Consider the following 23,096-nt stretch of genomic DNA (forward strand, 5'->3'; position numbering starts at 1 on the left):
TTAGTGACAGAAAAAAAAAAAGACCTTTCTTGTGATTTTTCCCGCCATGCAGTTGCCAGGAAAGTTTGATAAACATTACGATTGGTCGACATTGGCGTCACTCTTCTCTATTGGTTCTTCAGAGGGCAAAAAAAAACAAAACAAAAAACTCCTTTGTCGGCCAATCATCAAACAACAAAAATAAATTATGAAAGCATTGTTCTTCTTCATAGTCCTTTGTGAACTTCCTCCATTCCACTTCTTTTTTTTTACATTTTGTCTTTTTATATATAATAATACTAATCATTATAATGACTATAATTATTCTCGATATAAATTTAATATCTTTTTTCCCCCTCTCTTTCTCAATTATTAAATAAACCATTTCGGCAATCCTCTTGCGTCGTCACTTTTGGAATAAAAGAATAGTCGCGTCGAAAATAAAAGCTGTGAGATCTCAAACGGGGTGCAAAAGTCTCAAAGCAACAGAAGAGCGACAGAGGAAGGAAAGGAAAGAAAAAGACAAGACTGAAAGAAAGAAGGGAGGAAGGAGAGAAAGAAACGCATCACCATCAGACGCATGTCAGAAAACAGCTCTATATACAAGAAAGTGAATTGTGGAAAACCGTCCTCGGTGTGCCCGTCATCCATCCAAGAGTGCGTCTGCACAGTCGTCCCAGTGTTATACCAGCGTGTAAGACTTGGCATAGGGGTTGTTGCTTTGTTTCAGGTGTCCTCTGGAGTCCAGCAGGGACTCCTGGGAGGTGCTGAGCTTAGCAGCCTGTGCTTGGGCCAGGTCTCCGGCGGGGGGGACTTCCGCTCGGACCTCACCCCGAGCCTCTCCCCGTTCCCGGGCATCCCTGTGCGGGAGGGTGGAGGCCGTTCCCGGCTGCCACTGCTGCACCTCCCTGGGCGAGGGCGCTTCCATTGGGGTGGGCTCCATCGGAGGGGGCCTCTTCAGGGTGCGGCTCCGCTGGGGCTCCAGGCAGGTCTGGCCCACGGCGCCGCCGCCGCCTCCTCTCGTTTCTCCCGCCGCGCCTCCTCCGCCCGCTCCGGGTCCGACTCCGCCGCTCGTGCCCCCGCCTCGGGGCACGCCGCGGTTCAAAAGGAAGTCCATGCGGAGGTAAGGCGGCAAGTGCACCAGCTCTCCTCCTGAGTGACATTAAAAAAAAAAGACAATATAATGTAAGAGAACACAACTGAAGATGACTGAATCAAGCGTCAAATGAAGTCTACATCATTGCATTATGGCTATTCCGGCTTGATGCCCGATGGACCTTTCCCACTGGCGATCTTAAGCTCCGCCCCCTCAGCTACAGTTGCCATGACCCAATGGTTCCAAAACGGCGACTGAACAGAACAACTTTGAAGTCGATTCTCTATCGCGTATTCCAGATAATATTGCGGTATGTTTTTTTGCCAATGCGTCAGACGTGTCCAAGAGAGTTCTACAGAGAGGTCTCAACTATTTCACGCAAGGATATGTGCACGCAATTAAGATTTTGGACAGAGCAGGGCGCAATGTCAAGAGTTACAGCCAAATGTTGGCGATCGATGCAAAAAAACTTTGACACCTCACAAACTTCATATTGAAATCCAACAGGATAAAATAGTGGAATCGTACTGCGCATGTAAAGCAGGGTGAGTATTTTTTACTTGGAAAAATCATGAGTAATATCATTGTAGTCTCTATAGGGGAGTTAGGTTTGATCTTCTACAAGTGCATTTAAATGATTAACCCTAACCCTGATTAACTCAGTCAGTACCGTAGTCACTAGATGAAAAAGTTTGAATTCACTTTTCTGGAGATATAAAGTGTGAAAGAAAGAAAAATTGAAGGAAAACTACTGACAATCATCTAAACAATGAATTTTGTTCAAACAATTTATGAAGAATCTACATTTCAGGCTAGAATTTTGAAACCAGAAGGCAGCCCAATGAGCCTTGGTACTGAATGAGTGAATGAGTTAACTGGGAGTGGGGGGGGGGGGGGTTATTGTGTTTGTTGTATATTGTTCACATTTAGTTGTACGTGTGCTCTTCCGCGAGCCTTAATCCATCGTAGACACTTGGTCAACTGCGTTTTAGGATTTGGATGATGAATCAACTGGGCCCCTTGTGACCTAGCAGGGTATTGCACATTCCCCAAGCGCACCGGAGGGCCATTTTCTCTGTAACATTAACTTTTCCAAGCGCACGCTACTGACAACCAGCTTTACTTGTGAGACAATACGGCGAGAGGGGCACGTCAAGCCAGGGGTTAAGACAATGCGGCTATCTGATTGGCTATTACTGTACGGGTGATTGACAGGTCGGAAAGGTCCATTGTTGGATGATCATATTTAAGCGCGGTCCAAGAACCTTTCGCGCCCTTAAAGTGGGTCTCATCTGTTTCAGTCACGGCACAAAAAACGCGGCATCAAGAACAGCCCGCCTACTTTTCAGACGTTTCCACTGCAGGCAGCTTTGCGAGACTTTCAAGGTTGTTAAGTTTGAGTCAGAAAAAGTGCTTCGCTGGTTGTTTAGGAAGGTGAAAACTGTTCAAAGACCACTCCGGCTCTGGAACGTGGCCAGTCAATGGCGGGAGACTTCAATAGAAAGCTTGTTTCGGTCCGAGGGGGGCTACAGGATCAGTAAACACAACAAAGCCGTGACTACCCACTGATACAATAGTGACCCCACTTCAGCACCTGAGGAGTGCTGCTCGTCTTCGTCCAATGACACGACAAAGGCAAAAAAATGAAAATCAATCCCAGCTCCGATAATAATCACATTTTCCGACAAAGACGAGCCGCACAATCTATTTTACTGTCAGACCGCCATTGATAAATTGGGCTAATGATGACACTGAAGACACCCCACCGGCCTTAAATTCTGTTCATTCTCCATCGTTTCCGCAGCATGCTTCGAGCTGATCGGGGTTCTGACGTTTTTTCCTCCAGTTTTACAATTCCTTCCGCACACATCGAGAGGCAGGAAATGTCATAAAAGTCCCGTTTCGTACCGTGGGTCGGGTTCACCTCGGGATTTACGGGCTTGCCATTCACGTTACTGTTATTCAAATTTATCACAATCCTCAGCCAGTGTGAGTCCACTTGATTTTATAACAAGTGATAAAACAAAGCAAAAAATGTCCAGAATAGAATGAAATGGAATATTGACTTTATATTGTAATCTTCCATGACATCATGATCCCCGTGCTTCTCAAACTTTGTACACCTTAGAAATACTTAGCGCTGCAAGTACTAACATCATGGCGAACAAGTGTCAAGAAAAAATATATATATGAAAATACAAACTTTGTATATTATTACTGTATTATTAAGCCACTGTAACGTTATCAGCGGGTTGAACATTAAGAGTGCCCATAAAGAGAAAGAGAAAGAGAACATAAAATAAGTAATAATTCATTTTAAATGTATTACACATAAAAGTGGAATTAAAATATGCCTTCGTCTTGAATGCAGACGTGTTTTGTTCATTGAAAAAAAATAATTGACGAAATATTCGCCAGGCAGCAAATTGCTAAGTGATGAGATGTGGAACCGATTTGAACAAGCTGTTAATCCGCTGCTCCTTATTTCTGTGATTTGTGCGTCACTGGGGGACGCACAGAATTTCAAAGCCCCCTAAAAAGTAGGCAGCCGCTGTTGGGGTTCAACTTTATGAGCAAAGTGCAGCACACCGAAATGTAATCGAAACTAAGCTCAATTCGAGAGCCATTAGGAGGAAAATATGTAAAACTTCTGGACCAGTGAAGACTAGACTGAATGTGTGAGCTATAAAGTCCTCTTACCTACATGTACTATATATTCTAAATAGATACTTAATAATACTTTCTCATTACAGGACCATTTAAAGTCCCACTGTCATGAAATGCATGATTTTTAGTATGCTATGGATGAAAAAAGGCAGCCGGAATGGAACCATCAGGGTTTTTTTTTTTCCACCACACAACATGATTTTGATGTATACAGCTTTTTGTAACTCCCACCATGAAAATCCTCTCGAGGGATTTGTTTTCGAGAAGAAGCAGGAAGTGACTGTCTGGGAGTCTGTTGTTAGTTAGAAGTGATCCGCGTATCATCTAAATGCGGTTCGAAACGATAGGGTAATATTGACCCGGTCACTTTACTCGATCGTGAGATGTTCTCTTCTTTGAAACGAGCTTCCGTGTCCCATAGTAGGTGGCACAGCGTGTTTTCAATGGCGAATGTCCCGGTGTGATGTCATGAACAGACTTTGCAGGCAATATGGCTACCACTTGAATGTCAAGTGGGACTTCCGCAACTTTACGCATTGGATGACGTGCTCTCCACTCATATTTATTTTTTCGTATGGAAATTGAACTGAATTATGTTATATGTATTTTTCATTACATTATCTATTTTAGAATGTTTATAGGCATGACACTTGACCTTTAAACATTGACTTTGACTGATAGCTGGATTAGCTGGATTTGAACCCTTTCCCTCATTCATCTTCTCGGGGCGCTGCTGACATTTTTCTGTGCAGTCGGGTTTTCCGACGCTTAGCGCTGACTGTTCGGTGACGCCAGGCTGAGCCCCCAAAAGGCTTTCACGCTGATTGAGCGCCAGTGCGGCACTCAAGTGCTGTTTTTCAAATGAGGGACAGAAGAGTGACAAAACAGCCTCGGCGAGCCCTTGATCTCCCGGTGATACCATCTGCTTGTCCCGAGTACTAACAGTCAAGACATTTAAGAGAATGAGACCTGAAATTGGGGAGGTAGATCAGGTCAGCTGACATCACTCTGTGGTGCAATTTGTGGAGCCCCCATTGAATATAGGTCAGTGTTTCTGAGAGTGTTGGCGACCCTGACTGAACCCTCTATGAAAGTCAGGCCAATATAGCGTAGTTCCCGGCTTACAGAGCACACCTGGTTATAAGCCTCGGTACACAGAAACAGTTAGCTAGCGTTAGCGTGGGGCTACCGTTAAACTCTTTCTGTGCACCGAGGCTTATAAGTGGTGCTAGCATTAGTGTGGGGCTAGCGTTAAACTTTTTCTGTGTACAGAGGCCTATAAGCAGCGCTAGCATAAGCGCGGGGCTAGCGTTAAACTCTTTCTATGTACCGAGGCTTATATGTGGCGCTAGCGTTAGCGCGGGGATAGCATTAAACTCTTTCTGTGTACTGAGGCTTATAACCAGGTGCGCTAACGCTAGTGCCGCACTAATGCTAGCGCCGCATCACCTTATAAACCGCAGGGTTGAAAGCGTGTGAAAAAAGTCGCGGCTTGTAGGCCTGTAGATGGCTTGTAGATGAGGATTTACTTCGGCGAGCTGAACTCAGAGCAGCACCCTAATGTAGCACACGTGCAATGACGTCCTTACCAGGTCTGTGCGCCTTGGGCACGGCCATATTCATAACGCGGCTGACATCCTGAGGTTTGGGCGGCGAGGCGGTGAAGCGGCAGATGCCCGACTCGGACGGCGTGCTGGAGGTCAGACTGTCGGTGTAGTCGTTGGTCCCCGCCGTCATCTGCTCGGAGGAGGTGTCGGAGATGAAGCACTCGGTGATGGTGAACTTTGCGTGGCGGAGCTGTTCCTCCATCTTGGCGTGCTCGTAGGCTCTGGCCAGCTCCTCGTAGGTGGAGGAGGCGCTCTCGGTCGACACCATGCTGCTCCGTGCTCGATCTGAGGACGGCGAGTCGGCAACGTCAGCCGCGGATAGATCGCATTCCATCATTGATACCGTGAACGCATTTATTGATCGCCCACCTGTGTCCTGTGACGGGCTGACGCTGTAGCTGTCACTCTCCTTGTCCACGGATCCGGTTGTGCGCGGCGTGGGGAGTCTCCAGTCGGTGGTCAGCGTGTGTGAAGAGCTGGTGGGGTGCGGCCTGTTCAGAGTCCACTGGCTAGCGTAGCGGCTCCGTGCTGCGGCAGGGCCGGCTTTGGCAGTGCGTCTGGCAGTGGGATCTTGGGAGGAGAGAATTCCGTAAAGTTCCATAAAGACGGGGAACAATTTGATATTGTATATATTTGTCGCATTGGAGGCAAAGTGGGAGCATTGACGGAGCTGTAACAATTGTTGGTGAAGTGTGAGACTAAGATCTTGAGGGTTTTGGGTTTAGGGTTTGGGTTATATTCGGGTTTATTCGTTATCATTAGAATTATGGAGTCACATTTAACACAGGGACTGCACAATTTTGCATAACCGAGCACAAGTCTTGTGAGAGGATGTGTCAAGGGGAAGCACAGAGACCACTACTCTTCATCAGTTCTGCTTCGGTGGAGCACAAACACCAAGTTACTCTCCACAGGATTGCTGAGTCATCATCATTACAGCTGGATGTCACCTCGCTGACTAAATGACGTGTTTGCAGTAAATCCCAAAGGTGAACTTCTTTTCTCCTGCCCAAGAGCTAAAAATGCAACAAATGAAAGATCTCATTTTGAGAGACTCATCTTGTGTTCCAGTGAGAAGTCTGCTTCCGGTCCCCGACCCGGTGGCAGCGAAAACAAAGAGGCTCCGGCAAACCCGATCGTACAATAAATAAATCCTGCTGAATTTGGACCGAATGTTGTGAATACTCGACGTGGGACGCCCCTGGTGACGACTTCAGTGGACTAAGAATCCTCATCCGTGAAATCTTAGCCGTATTTGTCCGCGTTTGAAGCAGCGTGGCCTAGCTTAGCCTAGCCTAGCTTGCTAACAACAAGATGCATCAGTAGGAAGAAAACATCCATTGTTTGTTCCTACAAGACCTGCGAAACCTACGTATCATATACAACGAGGTCCAAGAGTAGTGAGGAAAGTCTATAAAACAGTGGTGATGCCGGCCCTGATGTACGGATTAGCGATGGTGGCACTGAAGAGACAACAGGAAGCAGAACTACACTTGGCAGAAATGAAAATGTTGAGGTTCTCGCTCGGAGCGAGCAGGTTGGATAGGATTAGAAATGAGCTCATTCGAGGGACAGCCAAAGTTGGATGTTTTGGAGACAGGGTTCGAGAGAGCAGACTTGGATGGTTTGGACATGTTCAGAAGCGAGAGAGTGAGCACGTTGGTAGAAGGGTGCTGAGGATGGAGCTGCCAGGCAAACGACGGAGAGGAAGGCCAAAGAAAAGGTTGATGGATTCTGTGAGGGATGACATGAGGACAAGTGGGTGTGAGAGAGAAAGACGCATGAGATAGGCTTAGATGGGAAAAGATCAGAGGCTGTGGCGACCCCTAATCGAGACAAGCCGAAAGGAAAAGAAGAAGATCTTGTGTTCCAGTAACGCAATGAATATTAAATCCGCATTTTCATGCAAATCATTGATTGAAAGAGGTAATAAAAATGTCCACTAACAATGGTGGGACTCACTGGTTCCGGGCCTGGCATCGGAAACGTCCACCAGTGGTCCAGTGGCTTGGGAAAGAGACTGGTAGTGGACCGTGTGCGTCACCGTGGACGACTTCTGCTTGTTTGTGTCACCAAAGTCGTTGTCGGTCAACAGCACTGTGGATCGGTCATCTGCGGCGGTAAAATGAATACGAATCAAGGCAAAATATGAGTTTTTCGCCTTTCACGATCACAATTCAGGTCTTACCGATGGTCTCCATGGTGTCCCTCTCCTCGATAAGCAGCTGCGCTCTCGGAATGTCGATGTGCATTCTGAGCGTCTGTTGCTGTTTGTTCACGTTTTCCGGCGTCCGCGTGTTCTTACTGTGAACGTTATTGGGAGGGAAACGAGATGAACGCATATTTTTACGAGGGCTTGCATCATCCAGGGAATAGATTAGAATGACAAATACCGACCTCATTAGCATTTCCGCCAGGCTTTTGGCATCTGCGAAGCCGACAGTGAAACTCGAGTTACAAGCGAAATAAAGCTTTCAAAATTTGGTATTTAGCAGCGGACGCAAAAAGAAAGATCAATAACCGCTCCGGCCAACCTCGGAGTCGTTTGAGCCTCTGCTCGCGACGCCTCCTCTTCAGCACCATCAGCATGATGAACACCAGGACGGCCACCACCAGGATGGATGTGATGGTCACCGCCATTTTGAGACCCCCGCTGCCCGACATATTGTCCGAGATGGGATCGCCGGTTTTCAGCAAAGGAGGAATTGTACCTGGGGAATAAAAAAAAAACAACAACACATTTTGAGGAATTAAAATGGGGATCCACTGTCCGTGATTGCATCTAAGAATGATCAGAGCGGCATTTGTCTACGAATCCTCCATTTAGGAAAGACATTCTGCCTCATCCGCGTGACGCCCGTGTCGCTTATTTGCTTTAATTTCGAGCCGTCCAACTGACAAGTTCACCCACAAAATCACGTTGGCGCCCACACGGTGAAAAAGCGCGTCCACGCCATCCTGACGGGCGGCTTAAACTCTTCAAGCAAAAGCTCTCAAAGTAAATTAATGAGTGGCGGCGCTCTCATCGCCTCCTGCCCGTCTGCCTGAAAAGCTTCTTTTCAGTATGAATGGCACAATCTGTAGTTGCACAATAAAGCAAGTCATTTTTTTGACTCCACTCAACGCGTGACAGTGAAGACTTAAATGCGCACAATAATGTTGTGTAGGCCCAACTACTGAGCGGCACCTCACCGTTGGATTGAAACTGCTGCACTTTTGTGGGAATTGAGCCATGATCATTGTTGTTTTAATACACATATTTTGAGATTTTCGTCATGAAAAATATGTGGCTTGGCTCAATATAGTTTGGGAAACCGTACTGTACTCTTTATGTGCCCTGCAGTTGACTTGCAACCAATCCAAAGTCTTACAAGACTCTTCCAAAGTCACCCGGGCCAGGCTCCAGGTACAGAAAACGGATGGCTGTCTGGACGGATGCCACAAAAAAAAAAAAAAAAAAATTGAATTCCAAAGAAACATCCAGTTCTGTCAAATTCCAACCTTCAGTTTTTCAAATTTCCATCCTTCTATCGAATTTTTTTCTCATTTATGTAGACCTTTGTTTGTCTACTCTTTTATTTATTCAAATTTTGAAGTGCAAGAATTAGATATTATTTTTATTTGTACTTTATTTGTTATTTTATTATTTATTGGATTATTTTTTATTTTGTATTATTATTGTATTATTACATATTATATATTATTTTCATTTTATTATTTATTTATAATTATTATTTATTGTATTATTTTTATGTTGCATTATTATTGTGTTATTACAACAGAGGTGAGGTCAGCCCCAAGTGTGAATGTTTTTAAATCCAGGTTGAAAACTCTTTCTTTTTTTTCCTCATGCTTTTTAGAATATATCCACTTTTTGATCATGTGACTTGCACTGTATGCGCTTTTTTTTTTTTTTAATATTTGGTTTTTCATTTTTATTGTTTTTATCCCGTTTTAAATGTTTTATCTCTTTGTTTCCAACTGCCTCTAATCGTGTAAAGCACATTGACTTACCTCGTGTATGAAATGCGCTATACACATAAATATGCTTTGCTTTGCTTATTATATTAGCAAGAATATATATAACAGGCATCCGCTTATTTTATCTTCAATCAGAGTGTGAATAACGGCGTCGCATTCGTGACTCACTTCCGTCGGCGTTGAGAGTGGCAAAGGTGAGCTTCTTTTCCGCCGAGCCGGCGCTGTTGACGACCTTCATCTGCAAGTCGTACCAGGTGGCCTCCTGCAGGTCGTACAGGATGTAGGTCTTGGTCAACGACGTGCGCTGCGCCGTGGTCCAGGTGGCCGAGTCCACGGCTTTGTACTCGAGGACGAAGGAGGTGATGGGACAGCCGCCGTTGTTCCAGCCCACCAGATTGAGTCTGGCCCGGGTGGAGTTGATGCTGGTGAAGAGTTCGTGTTCTTTGGCAAACTGCGGTTCTGGTGGGGCAGACGCAAGGCAGCGCAGCGGCGCCTCGGACTTTAGACTCATTCGGGATATTTCCCAGCATCCTTCCGCCGGCCTACGCGTCGCACCGTACCTTTCCCGTGAGTTTTCGCTTCGATGATCTCACTGATCCGGCCCGGCCCGACAGCATTCTGGGCCGTCAGGGTGAATTTGTACCAAGTGCCGCACTTGAGATTCTCCAGACGGTACAAACGCTCGCTGGGGCTGATGGGAAAACTACCCCACTGCTCGCTGTTGTCCTCGGAGTACTGCAGGATGTATCCTGCCGATGAAAATGTCCCCAAAAAATTTGTTCACATCTGTTTTGCAATGATGATGATATGTAAAAACGCTTTGTCAGACAAAAAAACTCTCCAACATTGATTCGTGATTATTGCGTCATGATTATTCCGTTTATTTAACCCTAACTGAGGCATTTCCGAAAAACAAAAGAAAACAAAAGAAAAATTGGACAAAGGATACATTTTCCGAAACAACTGAAATCTGCTTGACTAATATTAAAATTTAATGAACATTATTAAACTATTCCTCTTGATCAAATTCTGTGGATGTATAAAAATGTAGATTTCACTGAAGTAAGATCAATCAACAACAACAAAAAATTAGGCATTCAAGAGTACAGTGAAGAAATAACACACCAAAGTTAATAATTAAATAACTGCTGTAGATTAATAACTACACAAAAAATTTTTAATGTATGATTATCTAATTATCTGCATGCAGGTTAGACTTTAGTAAGGTCATTTTAACGTGATTTAATATCTCTTGTTAACTAAATATGAACACTTTGATAGGGGGCTAAATCTTAGATGGAAAAAAAAAATCAACACAATATTTTGATATCATAAATAAAATAATAAGTATGGAACATTTTTTTACGCCGATTGCAGACAAATGCATATACAAATAGTTAATTGTGGACTCGTGTTGTTGCAGCATTTTAACGGCAAATGTAATGTTGAAAGAATGAAATGCAAGACTTTTTATGGAGATGAAATTTTGTAGACGTCACCTCTGATGGAGCTTCCGCCGTTGTCTCCCGGTATCCACGACAACGTGATTGACGTGGTGGTGGTCTTCGTCACCGTGAGGCGCGGCTGATCGGGAGGCACTGAGGGTAGAAGCGCGAACACACTTCAATGCACGGTGTGGGGTTATTATTAATAATTGTAAGCTTGTTCGCGTGTGCTTTCACGAAAAAAAATCCTCTGTGGCACTTGCGTGTTTACTCGCCTTGAACCTGCAGGTTAAGCGTGATCTCGTCCGAGCCCCAGTTGTTGCTGGCCACGCAGCTGTAGTTCCCAGAATCTTCCGCTTTGACCGTGCGGATGATGAAGCTGCCGTTGGCGTGGACGCTTCGCCGACCGTCCACCAGGACCGGCGTAGGCGTCCCGTTGGTGCTGCAGGAAAATAGCTTGGATAATAACTACCACACGGATTATGACACAAAATGCGCGGTGGCGGGGGGGGAGGAGGGATGCTACTTATTACTTAAAATTTCTATTTATGATTCTGTAAGGGAACAGACCCAAACAGGGTAGAAACAACAAAATAAGCGTAATATTACAATAATAACATTACTTATAATTGTACTTATTGAATTTAAACACCCGCTTTACTCAAATGTTTCAGTTTGGTTTGGTTCCTCCAACCCAAACCATCAAGAACACAAAAGACAACATTATATTAAATCCATTTTCTGAGCCGCATATCCTCACAAGGGTCGCAGGAGTGCTGGAGCTAATTCCACCTGTCATCGGGCACAAGGCGGGGTACACCCTGAACCGCTCGCCAGCCGATCGCAAGGCACACGGAGACAAACAGCCGCACTCACAATCACACCGAGGGGCAATTTAGAGTGTCCAATTAATGTTGCGTGTTTTGGGGATATGGGAGGAAACCGGAGTGCGTGGAGACAAATTCCTTGTGTGTTTTTGACATACTTTGCAAAATAAAGATGATTCCGATTCTATAGATGGGATAAATGTTCATAACTTGGAAAAACATCAGTAACAGCTATTTATTAAATATTTATGTCATTGCCAATGTTAAGAGTTGTCCTGTGTTAGATGTAACCTGTCGTGTGATTTATCATTTAGTGTTAAAGCAAAATGTATTTTCAATTTTGTGTTAATTTTTTGCTTCCTTTCAAATCCTTTGAAGATGATGGTGCGTGTGTGTACGGCGTGCGTCTCTGCTACACTCACAATCACACCTACGGGCAATTTAGAGTGTCCAATTAATGTCGCATGTTTTTGGGATGTGGGAAGAAACCGGAGTGGCCGGAGAAAACCCACGGAGGCACCGGGGAGAACATGCCAACTCCACACAGGCGGGTCCGGGATCGAACCCGGGACCTCAGAAATGTGAGGCCAACGCTTTCCAGCTGATCCATCGTGCCGCCATTATATTAAATCACACTTGAATTTAAAAGTAATTTGCCAAGAAGTTTTAGCATCACAATCGGCAACCCAACAAAAATGGACCTGCATCCCATTTTGGGTCGACACGGATGATGTTGAGCTTGGATTTGGTGCAAAAATGTTTGACCCACGACTCACTTTCCCTTGAGCCACTTGATTGTGGGTGGAGGGTCCCCAACAGCTTTGCAAGGGAGGACAATGTCCTTCATCCAAGGGGTGGTCACCGTGCCATTGAAGGTTAAAATTCTGGCTGGGGCTAAACACAACGCACAGAAGAGAAACATCAACAACAACAACAACAACAACAAAAAAAGGAGGCGGCTAGCGAGGGATGACTCCGTTTCCTTCCACCTTTAGCCAGAGGCTCCACTGTGATCTTCTCGCTGTTGTTGCCGTGCCCGGCCGCAGTCACGGCCACCACCCAGATGCTGTACTGCCTGTTCCGAGCCAGGTTCGGGATCTTGTAGAAAAACGCGTCAGGGGAGGCCTCGAACTCGCTCATTACCTGCAAAAACGAGAGGAAAAGAGATTACTGTATCACTGCCAAGCCTCGGGATGTTTGTCGGCCTCGTTGTTTGAGTCCCGCGTTCCGCCGCCCGGAAAGGCCAGCGAAACGATAGAATCCCGTGGCACAAAAACACTATTACCATCGGATGCAGGTTCGAGCAGAAGACGATGTATTTCCTGATGATGCCGTTGAGCTTGAGAGGAGGCAGCCAGGATACGAAGACCACAGAACTGCTGGAGGCGGCCGCCTTCACGCCCGCGGGGGGGCCGGGAACTGCCGGGGGTCCACAGGAAGCGGAAAAAATCAGCTATAACTTTCTTTTTTCTTTTCCACTGCAGCGTCTTACCATCCTCTTTGGTCCGCACGAAGATCTGTTCGCTGCGAACGCCGTCCCCGGCGTTGGTGAAGGCTAATACCTGGATGCTGTAGTTGGTGTACTTCTCCAGACCGTCCAGTTCCAGGGACGGCTGACCGGTGGTTACGTTACGGATTTCTCCGAGTTCTAACACGTGAGGGAAAATTCATTTATGAGCCTTAGCACGCAAAATACTAATTCACCCATGTTCATGAAGAAAATAACACTTTATATGGACAAAGGGACACCAAATTATTATAGTTTACAATTGGAGTTTATGTCATAAATGATATTTTTGCTTATTTCTTACACCAATGAATTTTTATTAAAATTAAGCATTGCCAAACTAGCAGGACGGTGGATAAGCTAGTAAAGCGTTGGCCTCACAGTTCTGAGGTCCCGGGTTCGATCCCGGACCCGCTTGTGTGGAGTCTGCATGTTCTCCCCGTGCCTGCGTGGGTTTTCTCCGGGCACTCCGGTTTCCTCCCACATGCGACATTAATTGGACACTGTAAATTGCCCGTAGGTGTGATTGTGAGTGCGTCTGTTTGTCTCCATGTGCCTTGCGATTGGCTGGCAACCAGTTCAGGGTGTACGTGGGGGGGGGTACCTGCCTGTTTACAGCTGGGATAGGCTCCAGCACTCCCCGCAACCCTCGTGAGGATAAGCGGTAAAGCTAATGGATGGATGGCATTCCCAAACTGTGCGCATCTATTAATAAAACTGCCTTTTTTTTTACTCTTTTGTCGTATTTATAGGTAATAAATAACAGAATGTTGTTAAACATTAACATATTAACTGATTATTATCATAAAGATGTGAGGTATCATTTCACAAAGAGTGTAATTTGAGTGATGTTTGTATGTGTGTGTGATCTACAGGGGAGGACTAACAAAGTCAAATAAAAAGATCATTGTACATATATCATATAATGTAAACTTCTTGATGACAAAAGAATCAAATAATGATACCTTTATTAAAATAATCTTGAATGATTGAGGAATTGAATAAAAAAATAGATTAGGATGAAATAGAATAGTTTAAAGGACAATTTAGAAAACTATGTGGGTAAAATTATGTTGATTATCAAGCCATAATGCGATTTGAAAATCGTGATGCGAGTTAAAATACGGTTTGAGAATCGCTTAACATATCACAGGACATTGCGGTAAAAAGAGGCAACAGTGCCCCCTTGTGGAATTAAAAAAAACCTGTACTGTTGTGTAATTGAAAATAGTGTGCCTGCCCTTTAAATTCAGGCATCCATTGCCTTTAAAATGCATTTTTTGTTTTTTGTAGATTGCAAGAATCCATGTATCAATTTTCCAAGCCGCTTATCCTCACAAGGATTTTGGGAGCGCTGGGACCTATCCCAGCTAACGTCGGCCGTCAGACCGTTGGGCATTTCTATGTTCTCACCTCCATCAGGCAGGTTTGCCCAGTAGATGACTCTGTAGCCTTGCAGGTTGCCGTTGAGAGCCTCTCTGGGAAGCGAAATCCAGGAGAGGGAGATCACCTCGGGGGACTTGGCCACGGCCAGCACATTTTCAGGAGGCCGAGACGGCACTGCCAAAAGAAACGGACGTTTTAGTCTTAATGTTTGACAGAAAAAGGAAAATATGACATGTTTTTTAGAAAGGAAGAATTCGAAATGTTGCAGATAGGTACAGATAGGTATCCAAGTATAGGTAAGTAATAGTAATTTGTCTGATGGAAATATTTTCTTCTACTGCATACAAAAAAAATGTAAATAACATACTAAAAAAAAGGTGAAATAAACAAAAAATGATATTCCGAAAGTGGCAAAACTGCCTCCAGAAAAAGGTCAGCTCAAATCAAACTGTTGGCTATCTAAAAATGAATTTCTGAAGAGGAAATGTCATAACTGGATTCATTCATCATTTTTGGCCCATGTTAAATTTAACACTATTTATAAAGCAAACACACAATGGTTTGATTCATTCAAACACATTACAGTGTAACGTCCACAATCAAATGCCACACTGATTAAATTTCAAGTTCAACCATAAAAAACATAAAGAAAAAAAACAGAAAAAGCCAAACAAACTTAAAAAAAGTGTGTCAATAACAGAGCTGGAACCCGAGAAACCGTCTGACAGAAAAATGATTCATTACAACAATGCTACGAAAGCCTATCGATATTAGAATAAATTCACATCATATTCATATTATTCTCTATTGGTAAAGATTGTTTTGGAATCAGAACAACTTGTAAGTCAACCAGTGTCATAGAATCAATCTTTTGACATCCAACACAGTAAAAAGAAAAAAAAAAAAAAAAAAAAATATATATATATATATATATATATATATATACGCACACGCACATACATACATACATACATATGAAGAGTTTGTTTTCAAAACAAGACATAGGCATTTTTTTCAGATTTATGAAACTCGCACCAAAATTATCCATTCGGAGCTGGATAATTTTGGCGCGAGTTTCGTAAATCTGAAAAAAATGCCTGTCTCGTTTTGAAAATAAACTCTTCATATATATATGTATATATATATATATATATATATATATATATATATATATACACACACACACACACGCATACATACATACCTATCGATATTAGAATAAATTCACATTATATTCATATTATTCACTATGGGTAAAGATTGTTTTGGAATCAGAACAACTTGTAAGTCAACGAGTGTCATAGAATCAATCTTTTGACATCCAACACAGTAAAAAAAAAAATCTCTCTCTCTCCTCTCTCTCTCTCTCTCTCTCTCTCTCTCTCTCTCCTCTCTCTCTCTCTCTCTCTCTCTCTCCTCTCTCTCTCTCTCTCTATATATATATATATATATATATATATATATATATATATATATATGAGAGAGAGAGAGCGCGAGAGAGTTCAAAATTGTCCACATGGTGGTAGCATTGTATAAATTATTCAATTAAAAAAAAAAAATCCTTTTGTAGTGAACAGTGACATTTTAGCTTGGAATTCAAACTCAGTGAGGTCAATTTTGGTCAAAAAAAAAAAAAAAAAAAAAGATACAGGTAACCCAATCATAAGAATCTGCCCATTCGCGCCCCGCTTACCATCCTCCAAGGTTTTAGTGACCACCTGCTGCGAGGACGGTCCCGTCCCGGCGCGGTTCGCCGCCTGCACCACCACGCTGTACTGCGTGAACTTCTTGAGGTCGTCCAGCACGATGCTCTCCGTGCCGTCCCCCGTCGTGTCCACGCTGATGATGGTGAACTGGTGACTTCCGCCGGGGCTGTACTCCCGGTAGCCCACCTGGTAGCCTCGCATCACGCCGTTCTGCAAGTGCTTGTGCGGAGGCTGACGGACAAGAGGAATAAATTGCTCAACATTTCAGAACTTTAGGCACCAAAAATAATTAAAAAAAAATAAATAAATAAAAGAACTATTTTAGCCAATGTACACTATATAAAAAGGTCACACACACTTGTTCAAATCCCCAAGTTTTAGTGATAGTTTTTTTTTTGTGTGCACCAAGTACAACTTTTGGAGTTATGGCCCAAAAGTTCAGTCTTGCTTTCATCACCCTGTAACACACGTGTTATGACACATGATACTTGTGTTTGAGGGTTGATTTGTGTGTATGTGTGTGTGTGTTTAAGGCCTTCACGATCTAATGAGATCCAACACAAAAGCTGCCTTTACAAAGATAATTCTAGGTTTGTTAAAAGAGAACTTGTGGATACTTCTTGTATTGTCTTCTTAAATTGTGCGGGTACGGCGCACCCATATTGAGGCCAATGAGGGTACACTGACATTCTCTTTCCTTTTGTTAACGACGACTGTGCTCCCCCTGAGGTGAGTTCCACCCATCCATTTTCTTCACCGCTTAGCCTCACGAGGGTCGCGGGGAGTGCTGGAGCCTATCCCAGCTACCAACGGGCAGGAGGCGGGGTTTAAGCCTGAACTGGTTGCCAGCCAATCGCAGGGCACATAGAGGCAAACAGCCGCACTCACAATCACACCTAGGGGCAATTTAGAGTGTCCAATTAATGTTGCATGTTTTTGGGATGTGGGAGGAAACCGGAGTGCCCGGAGGAAACCCACGCAGGCACGGGGAGAACATGCAAACTCCACACAGGGCGGGTCCGGGATTGAACCGGGGACCTCAGAACTGTGAGGCCAACGCTTAACGGTTTACCAGCTGAGGCCCGAGGTGACTTGGAATTTCAAAATTAAGTCCGAATCTTGTTTTATCACACTTTCAGTAATTTGCTGAAGGAATCACAATTATTGCTTGGTTTACGATCATATAATAGTCTTTCTCCAACTTGAACCACAAGATCAAAAGACTGAATTATCACGACACTTTGGGAGAATTCTTCTCATGCGGAGGCTTCTTTTATTCTTTTAAATACATTTTTTGTTAGGCTGCTCCTCAGCTGTTTTTAATTCCCAAGGCCAATCCTAAAATATCTGGTCGGCTGTCAATGGGGCGAGCTCTCCAACCGTTTGATACTATGAATGAACGGGTTGTGCAAATGGCACAATGAAACATTCAAATTGGACCCCCCCCCCAAAAAAAAAAATAATAAAATAAAAAAAGCAACATGTGATGAAGCGGCCATAAAAAGTTTTCTAGACTTGTCAACATGCCATGTACTTTTCACGCGAAGGAAAAGGCTGTGTGGCGTTATTACATGGTTATTACTATATATTTTTTTGTTTCATCTTTTGTACCTTTCATTTCAATGTTTTAATAACTGCCATTCTTTGTTTCACAATGAATTTATTTGGCATACTTATTGTTGATCTTTGGACCCGACTTGGACTGTGTCTGTACCTTCCAGGAAACCTTGATGCTCTGCGGGGAGGTGGGCTCCAGCGTGACTTCCTGTGGGGGCCCGTCTGGAGCTGCAGAATGAAATCCATCAGTCAACATTACTCAGCACTTGGGTCCAGATTATTAAATTTACACTTTCCCTTCACTAGAGGGTAATGTCGGGTTAAAAACGAGATATATGAAGCCGCCCGCTATACTTAATGCGCCTCGCGGCTTAATAGGGTAATAAAAACAACAATATTAATATTTAAATGTGACAAATGCTCGAGCTACTTTGAATTTCATGCTCTGCCTCATTAATTTAATGCGCTCGCAGGGGAATGAGTACAACTACTAAGTAAGTTAACATTTATTGAGGTGACTAAACACGGCGGAGTGAAGTTAAGATAAAAGCCGCCGCGTTTACAACTCTATGCGAATATTGTTATTGAATGGCAAACACAAATATTCACGCCTGACCCTGTTTTATACGGGACTAGTGTTGTTGCGCTCTGCCGGAACAAAGGCTCCGCTTCTATTAATTGCCACGTGCGTTGTCCGCATGAATTCATTAAATTCTCAAACTGAAGCCTTCTTTTGGCATCAACTTTAACGTAACAGATTTCCTCAAATAATGGCCATTAATCACCCGTGTGATTTGTCCGCTTGAAAAATTGTCACACAAATGACACAGATGCATAAATATGCCCTGAAGACCAAAGTAACAGGTGGTGCCACCCGGAGGGTGCAATTACCTTCCCAATAATATTTGATATTACCACGTGTCACGGCAACAGTGCAGATCACGGGTGGCACCTGTGATGCTGGAGTTGCTGCATGGAGGCCCGTGTGGGACAAACACAAGCGAGTCATGCCCAAAAATAGTATTAACTGAACGATGAAGAAAAAAAGTATTTGAACACCCTGCTGTATTGCAAGTTCTTCCGCTTAGAAATCATGGATGGGTCTGAAATTTTCATCGTTGGTGCATGTCCACTGTCAGAGAGATAATCTAAAAAGAAAATTCCAGAAATCACAATGTATGATTTTTTTTTAGCAATTTATTTGTGTGATACAACTGCAAATACGTTTTTGAACACCTGAGAAAACCAATGTTAATATTTGATACAATAGCCTTTGTTTGCAATTACAGAGGTCAAATTTTTCTACCACCCTCATGCTTCACAGTAGGGACGGTGTTCTTGGGATGGAACTCATCATTCGTCTTCCTCCAAACACGGTTAGTGGAATAATGACCAAAAAGTTCAGTTTTGATCTCATCTGACCACAAAACCTTCTCCCATGACTCCTCTGTATCATCCAAATGGTCATTGGCATCCTTAAGACGGGCCTTGGCATGTGCTGGTTTAAGCAGGGGAACCTTCCGTGCCATGCATGATTTCAAACCATGACATCTGAGTGTATAACCAACAGTCACCTTGGAAACGGTGGTCCCAGCACTGTTCAGGTCATTGAACAAGTCCTGTCGTGTAGTCCTGGGCTGATTCCTCATCTTTCTAAGGATCATTGAGACCCCACGAATTGATATCTTGCATGGCGCTCCACACCGATTGAGACTGACCGTCATGTTTAGCTTCTTCCATTTTCTACTGATTGCTCCAAGCCGCTTGGTAATTTCTCCGTAGACCTTTCCAGCCATGTGGAGTTGTACAATTTTGTGTCTGGTGTCTTTGGACAGCTCTTTGGTCTTGGCCATGTTACAGCTAACGACCTCACACAGGTGCATCTAATTCATGATAATACATGGAGTGTAGGTGGAATTTAAAGGCGGACTAACAGGTCTTTGAAGGTCAGAATTCTAGCTGATAGACAGGTGTTCAAATACTTGTTTGCAGCTCTATCACAGAAATAAATAGTTCAAAAATCATACATTGTGATATCTGGATTTTTCTTTTTAGATTATCTCCCTCACAGTGGACATGCACCTGCGATGAAAATTTCAGACCCATCCATGATTTCTAAGCGGAAGAACTTGCAATATAGCAGGGTGTTCAGATACTTATTTATTCACTGTATGTATGGATAAAAATATGTATTTTTAATTGCTTGATTCTTTTGGAAAAATGCAGATTTTTTTTGGGGCACCGAGCTGTAAATGTTGATCTTTTGATCTGATCCTTGATCGACAAGTATCTACACTTGAGCGTTTGTGACAAAGTTGAGGGAGTCGTTCACTGACCGGCTTCATCGGTCGTGATGGTGAGTTCGTTGCTCGGGTTGCTGTTGCCGATGACGTTCTTGGCGACCATGCGGATGTTGTAGGTGGAAGAAGGGTGGAGGTCAATGATGGTGGCCTGGTTGAGCTGTGGTGAGACGTCTTTGGTAACTTGGGCTGATAGCCACGAAGCTAGAGGGAAAACACAAAAAGGGCAGGCTATCAGAAATATTAATGTGTACTATTGCGGGCATACGCCAAATGATACAAAAAGGCAATTTATTTGGTACTCAGATACATTGTAGACGACTTGCAGATTCACACAGTCTTTGAGTCGAAACTACATAAACGCTATCTACACTGAAATCATGTGAATGTCCCACGACACAACCAGTGAGTGGATAAATGATCGGTATGTGGTGACCCATAAGATGGAAACATTCGGCAGGCCTGTTCATCTTCAAGGGAGGGGCAGCATATGAAAGATTCATAGAGCAGTTGTTGGATTTATAGAAAATAGTTCAAATGTGACATTCCATGTCCCTAGAGCGGGTTTCTGTAGCCGGAGATCGGATCGGCAAGGTCACCGCCTTTGGGCACCGCCCAGCTGACATTGCACCCGACCCCTATGGCACCTCTCACAGTTGATAAGCCCATGAGAAGGGGGACACGTGTTACCCTTTCGGGGTGCGCCCGGCCTACCCCCAAGGGGGCAGGCCCGGCCACCAGGCGCTTGCCTTCGAGCCCCACCTCCAGGCCTGGCTCCAGATGGGGGCCCTGGTGACCCGCGTCTGGGCAAGGGATACCAAAATCCAATTTTTCTAGTCATCATAGGGGGTTTTGGAGTCGTACTTTGTCTGGTCCCTCACCTAGGACCTGTTTGCCATCGGTGACCCTACCAGGGGCACTAAGCCCCGGAACTTAGCTCCTAGGATCATTGGGACACACAAACCCCTCCACCACGATAAGGTGACGGCTTGAGGAGGGGCATTGACAGGAGCCGGATGAGGTGGCTGAGGCATCTGATTCGGATACCACCTGGATGCCTCCCTGGTGAGGTGATCCGGGCATGTCCCACTAGAAAGACCCCCTGAGGATGACCCAGGACATGCTGGAGACACTATGTCACTCAGCTGGGATCCCTCCGGAAGAGTTGGAAGAAGTGGCTGGGGAAAAGGGAAGTCTGGGTATCCCTGCTGAAGCTACTTCCCCCGCGACCCGATCCGGAAAACGGTAGATAATGGATGGATGGAGTTCAAATGTTTAATGTGAAAACCTTCTGCATGTGGGAAGAGTAACGTCACATGACTGGTTCTGGTCTTGTTATTTTCCGCATCTCCACGAGTACCTGTTTTGTTCTTGCACTCGATGTCATATCCTGTGATGGGGCTGTTGCCATCAAAGCCCATGGTCCAACGAAGTGCGATGGTTCTGTCCTTGACTTCCCGGATCTCCACCTCAGGGGGATCGGGAGGCTCTGGGGTAAAGTGTGAATAAAACAAAAGAAAGTTTGCTTCGAACACACAAGGCAGGTAGAAAGGACAGAGGACATTATTTTTCGCTTTATCAATACTTCTGTATCTTATCGGTAGGTACAGTATATATTTCATACTTCTTTACGTTCTTCTTCACCAAAAACAAAAATGTCTCAAGCAATAGCATTTGTTCAGGTAAAATGTCACGAGCAAGGCTTGGCCACTGCCTTTGGGGGGGTGGGTGGCCAGGCCATTGCTCTGGGTGGTGACACCTGTCTCCCCTCGCAGCTGTATCACATACGGACTGTCATTAGACGGGCGTTTAAGTTGGAGTTTTTGTCACTGGTATTTGCCAGTTCATTGCCTTGGGTTAGTGAGTTGCATTCACTGCCTGTGGGACTCTCCGCTTCGATGCGTAAGTTAGAGTAACCTTAATCACAGCGATTCTGTGCCCTTTTGTTGGATCCTGTCCTGTTGAGTTGTCAGTTTGCCCAAGAGTCGTCGGACCTTGCTGCATGTCTTATGGATCCCGCCTAGCCTAGCGTTTCTTTATTCTGCCTTTTCGGACTGCTACACCGTGTATGACCCAGATTCCTTAATAAACTACATTGAACGTTATGCCTCTGCCTCGAAGTCCTACATTTGGGTCCGGCCCCGTACCAGAGGTTCCTGACAAAGATCAACTTTCTTGCCAAGTACACACCCTAAAACCAAAAGTGTAGAACTGTGTACGCCAGTCAGAAACCAGAAGTACATCATTTTAGGGACAAATTGAGGCAAACGATAACTTTTGAAGTGTTTACCTTGCACGGTCAGCTGTATGATTCCTCGATCCTCTCCAAAAGAGTTGATGGCGTGACAGGAGAAGAAACCCGAGTCCTCGCGTACGGTGGGCATTATCTGTTGAGAAAGAAACACACGTCTGTGTCCCATCTAAAAACAATGCAGAAAATATCATGATGACCTGGAGGCAATACACCCAAGAAGTCACAGAATGAATTCTCCAAAACAACTTCAATATATTTCATCTTTAGGATTTTAAGGCGCAACCATATTTGCGCCAGAATCTTTGACGTAACACCCACCACCAGCGTCGAGATGACCTCGTCGACCACCTCCTTGACGGTGACGATGTATCGGCTGGTCTCGGGGTTGATGATGCGTTCTTCCTTCTCCCAGCGCACCATGATGGGCTTCTCCCCGTGTGCTATGCAGCTCATCTTCTTCTCCTCGCCCTGCGTGGCCAGCGTGGTGTTGGGATACGACGTGATCATGGCCGGGACTAAAACGCGAAGGGAATATGAATTGGTAAGAAGAAAGATACCGAGATATTTATTAGTTGGATCGCTTCGGCATACAGGTTTGCGGAAAGGATCCGGTTTTGGCGTCAATATTCGCAAACGCCATTTCCCGTACACAAAATAAACGTGTTATTTCTCGCTCAGCGCAGCGAGCGTCTCGCTTCGAAATTCTCCCCGCCTGCTTTGATGATGACAGTAAGCCGTAACGTGCATCTTTTGAGGAAGAGCCTGCCGAGACGAAGAAGAAAGC

At 44.5% G+C, this 23,096-nt stretch overlaps 1 protein-coding gene across 1 annotated transcript in view; it reads right to left on the minus strand.

Moving 5' to 3' along the window:
* Positions 1-247: 247 nt before the first annotated feature.
* dscamb (Down syndrome cell adhesion molecule b) overlaps positions 248-23,096 on the minus strand; it is a 134,422-nt gene continuing 111,573 nt past the window's right edge. The window contains exons 12-33 of the mRNA XM_061826926.1: positions 22,631-22,827; positions 22,349-22,445; positions 21,419-21,547; positions 20,095-20,262; positions 17,916-17,986; positions 16,189-16,432; positions 14,523-14,669; positions 13,095-13,250; positions 12,888-13,021; positions 12,592-12,745; positions 12,379-12,496; positions 11,051-11,217; positions 10,830-10,928; positions 9,891-10,079; positions 9,499-9,789; positions 7,884-8,060; positions 7,747-7,777; positions 7,538-7,653; positions 7,312-7,461; positions 5,719-5,919; positions 5,332-5,634; positions 248-1,131 (exon numbers count right to left, since the gene is read on the minus strand). Of these exons, the coding sequence (XP_061682910.1) occupies positions 662-1,131; positions 5,332-5,634; positions 5,719-5,919; positions 7,312-7,461; positions 7,538-7,653; positions 7,747-7,777; positions 7,884-8,060; positions 9,499-9,789; positions 9,891-10,079; positions 10,830-10,928; positions 11,051-11,217; positions 12,379-12,496; positions 12,592-12,745; positions 12,888-13,021; positions 13,095-13,250; positions 14,523-14,669; positions 16,189-16,432; positions 17,916-17,986; positions 20,095-20,262; positions 21,419-21,547; positions 22,349-22,445; positions 22,631-22,827 (3,809 nt within the window). The 3' untranslated portion in view covers positions 248-661. The remainder of the gene's footprint in view (positions 1,132-5,331; positions 5,635-5,718; positions 5,920-7,311; positions 7,462-7,537; positions 7,654-7,746; positions 7,778-7,883; positions 8,061-9,498; positions 9,790-9,890; positions 10,080-10,829; positions 10,929-11,050; positions 11,218-12,378; positions 12,497-12,591; positions 12,746-12,887; positions 13,022-13,094; positions 13,251-14,522; positions 14,670-16,188; positions 16,433-17,915; positions 17,987-20,094; positions 20,263-21,418; positions 21,548-22,348; positions 22,446-22,630; positions 22,828-23,096) is intronic.

Source organism: Syngnathoides biaculeatus, chromosome 8 (assembly GCF_019802595.1).
Source record: "Syngnathoides biaculeatus isolate LvHL_M chromosome 8, ASM1980259v1, whole genome shotgun sequence".
Classification (NCBI taxonomy): Eukaryota; Metazoa; Chordata; class Actinopteri; order Syngnathiformes; family Syngnathidae; genus Syngnathoides; species Syngnathoides biaculeatus.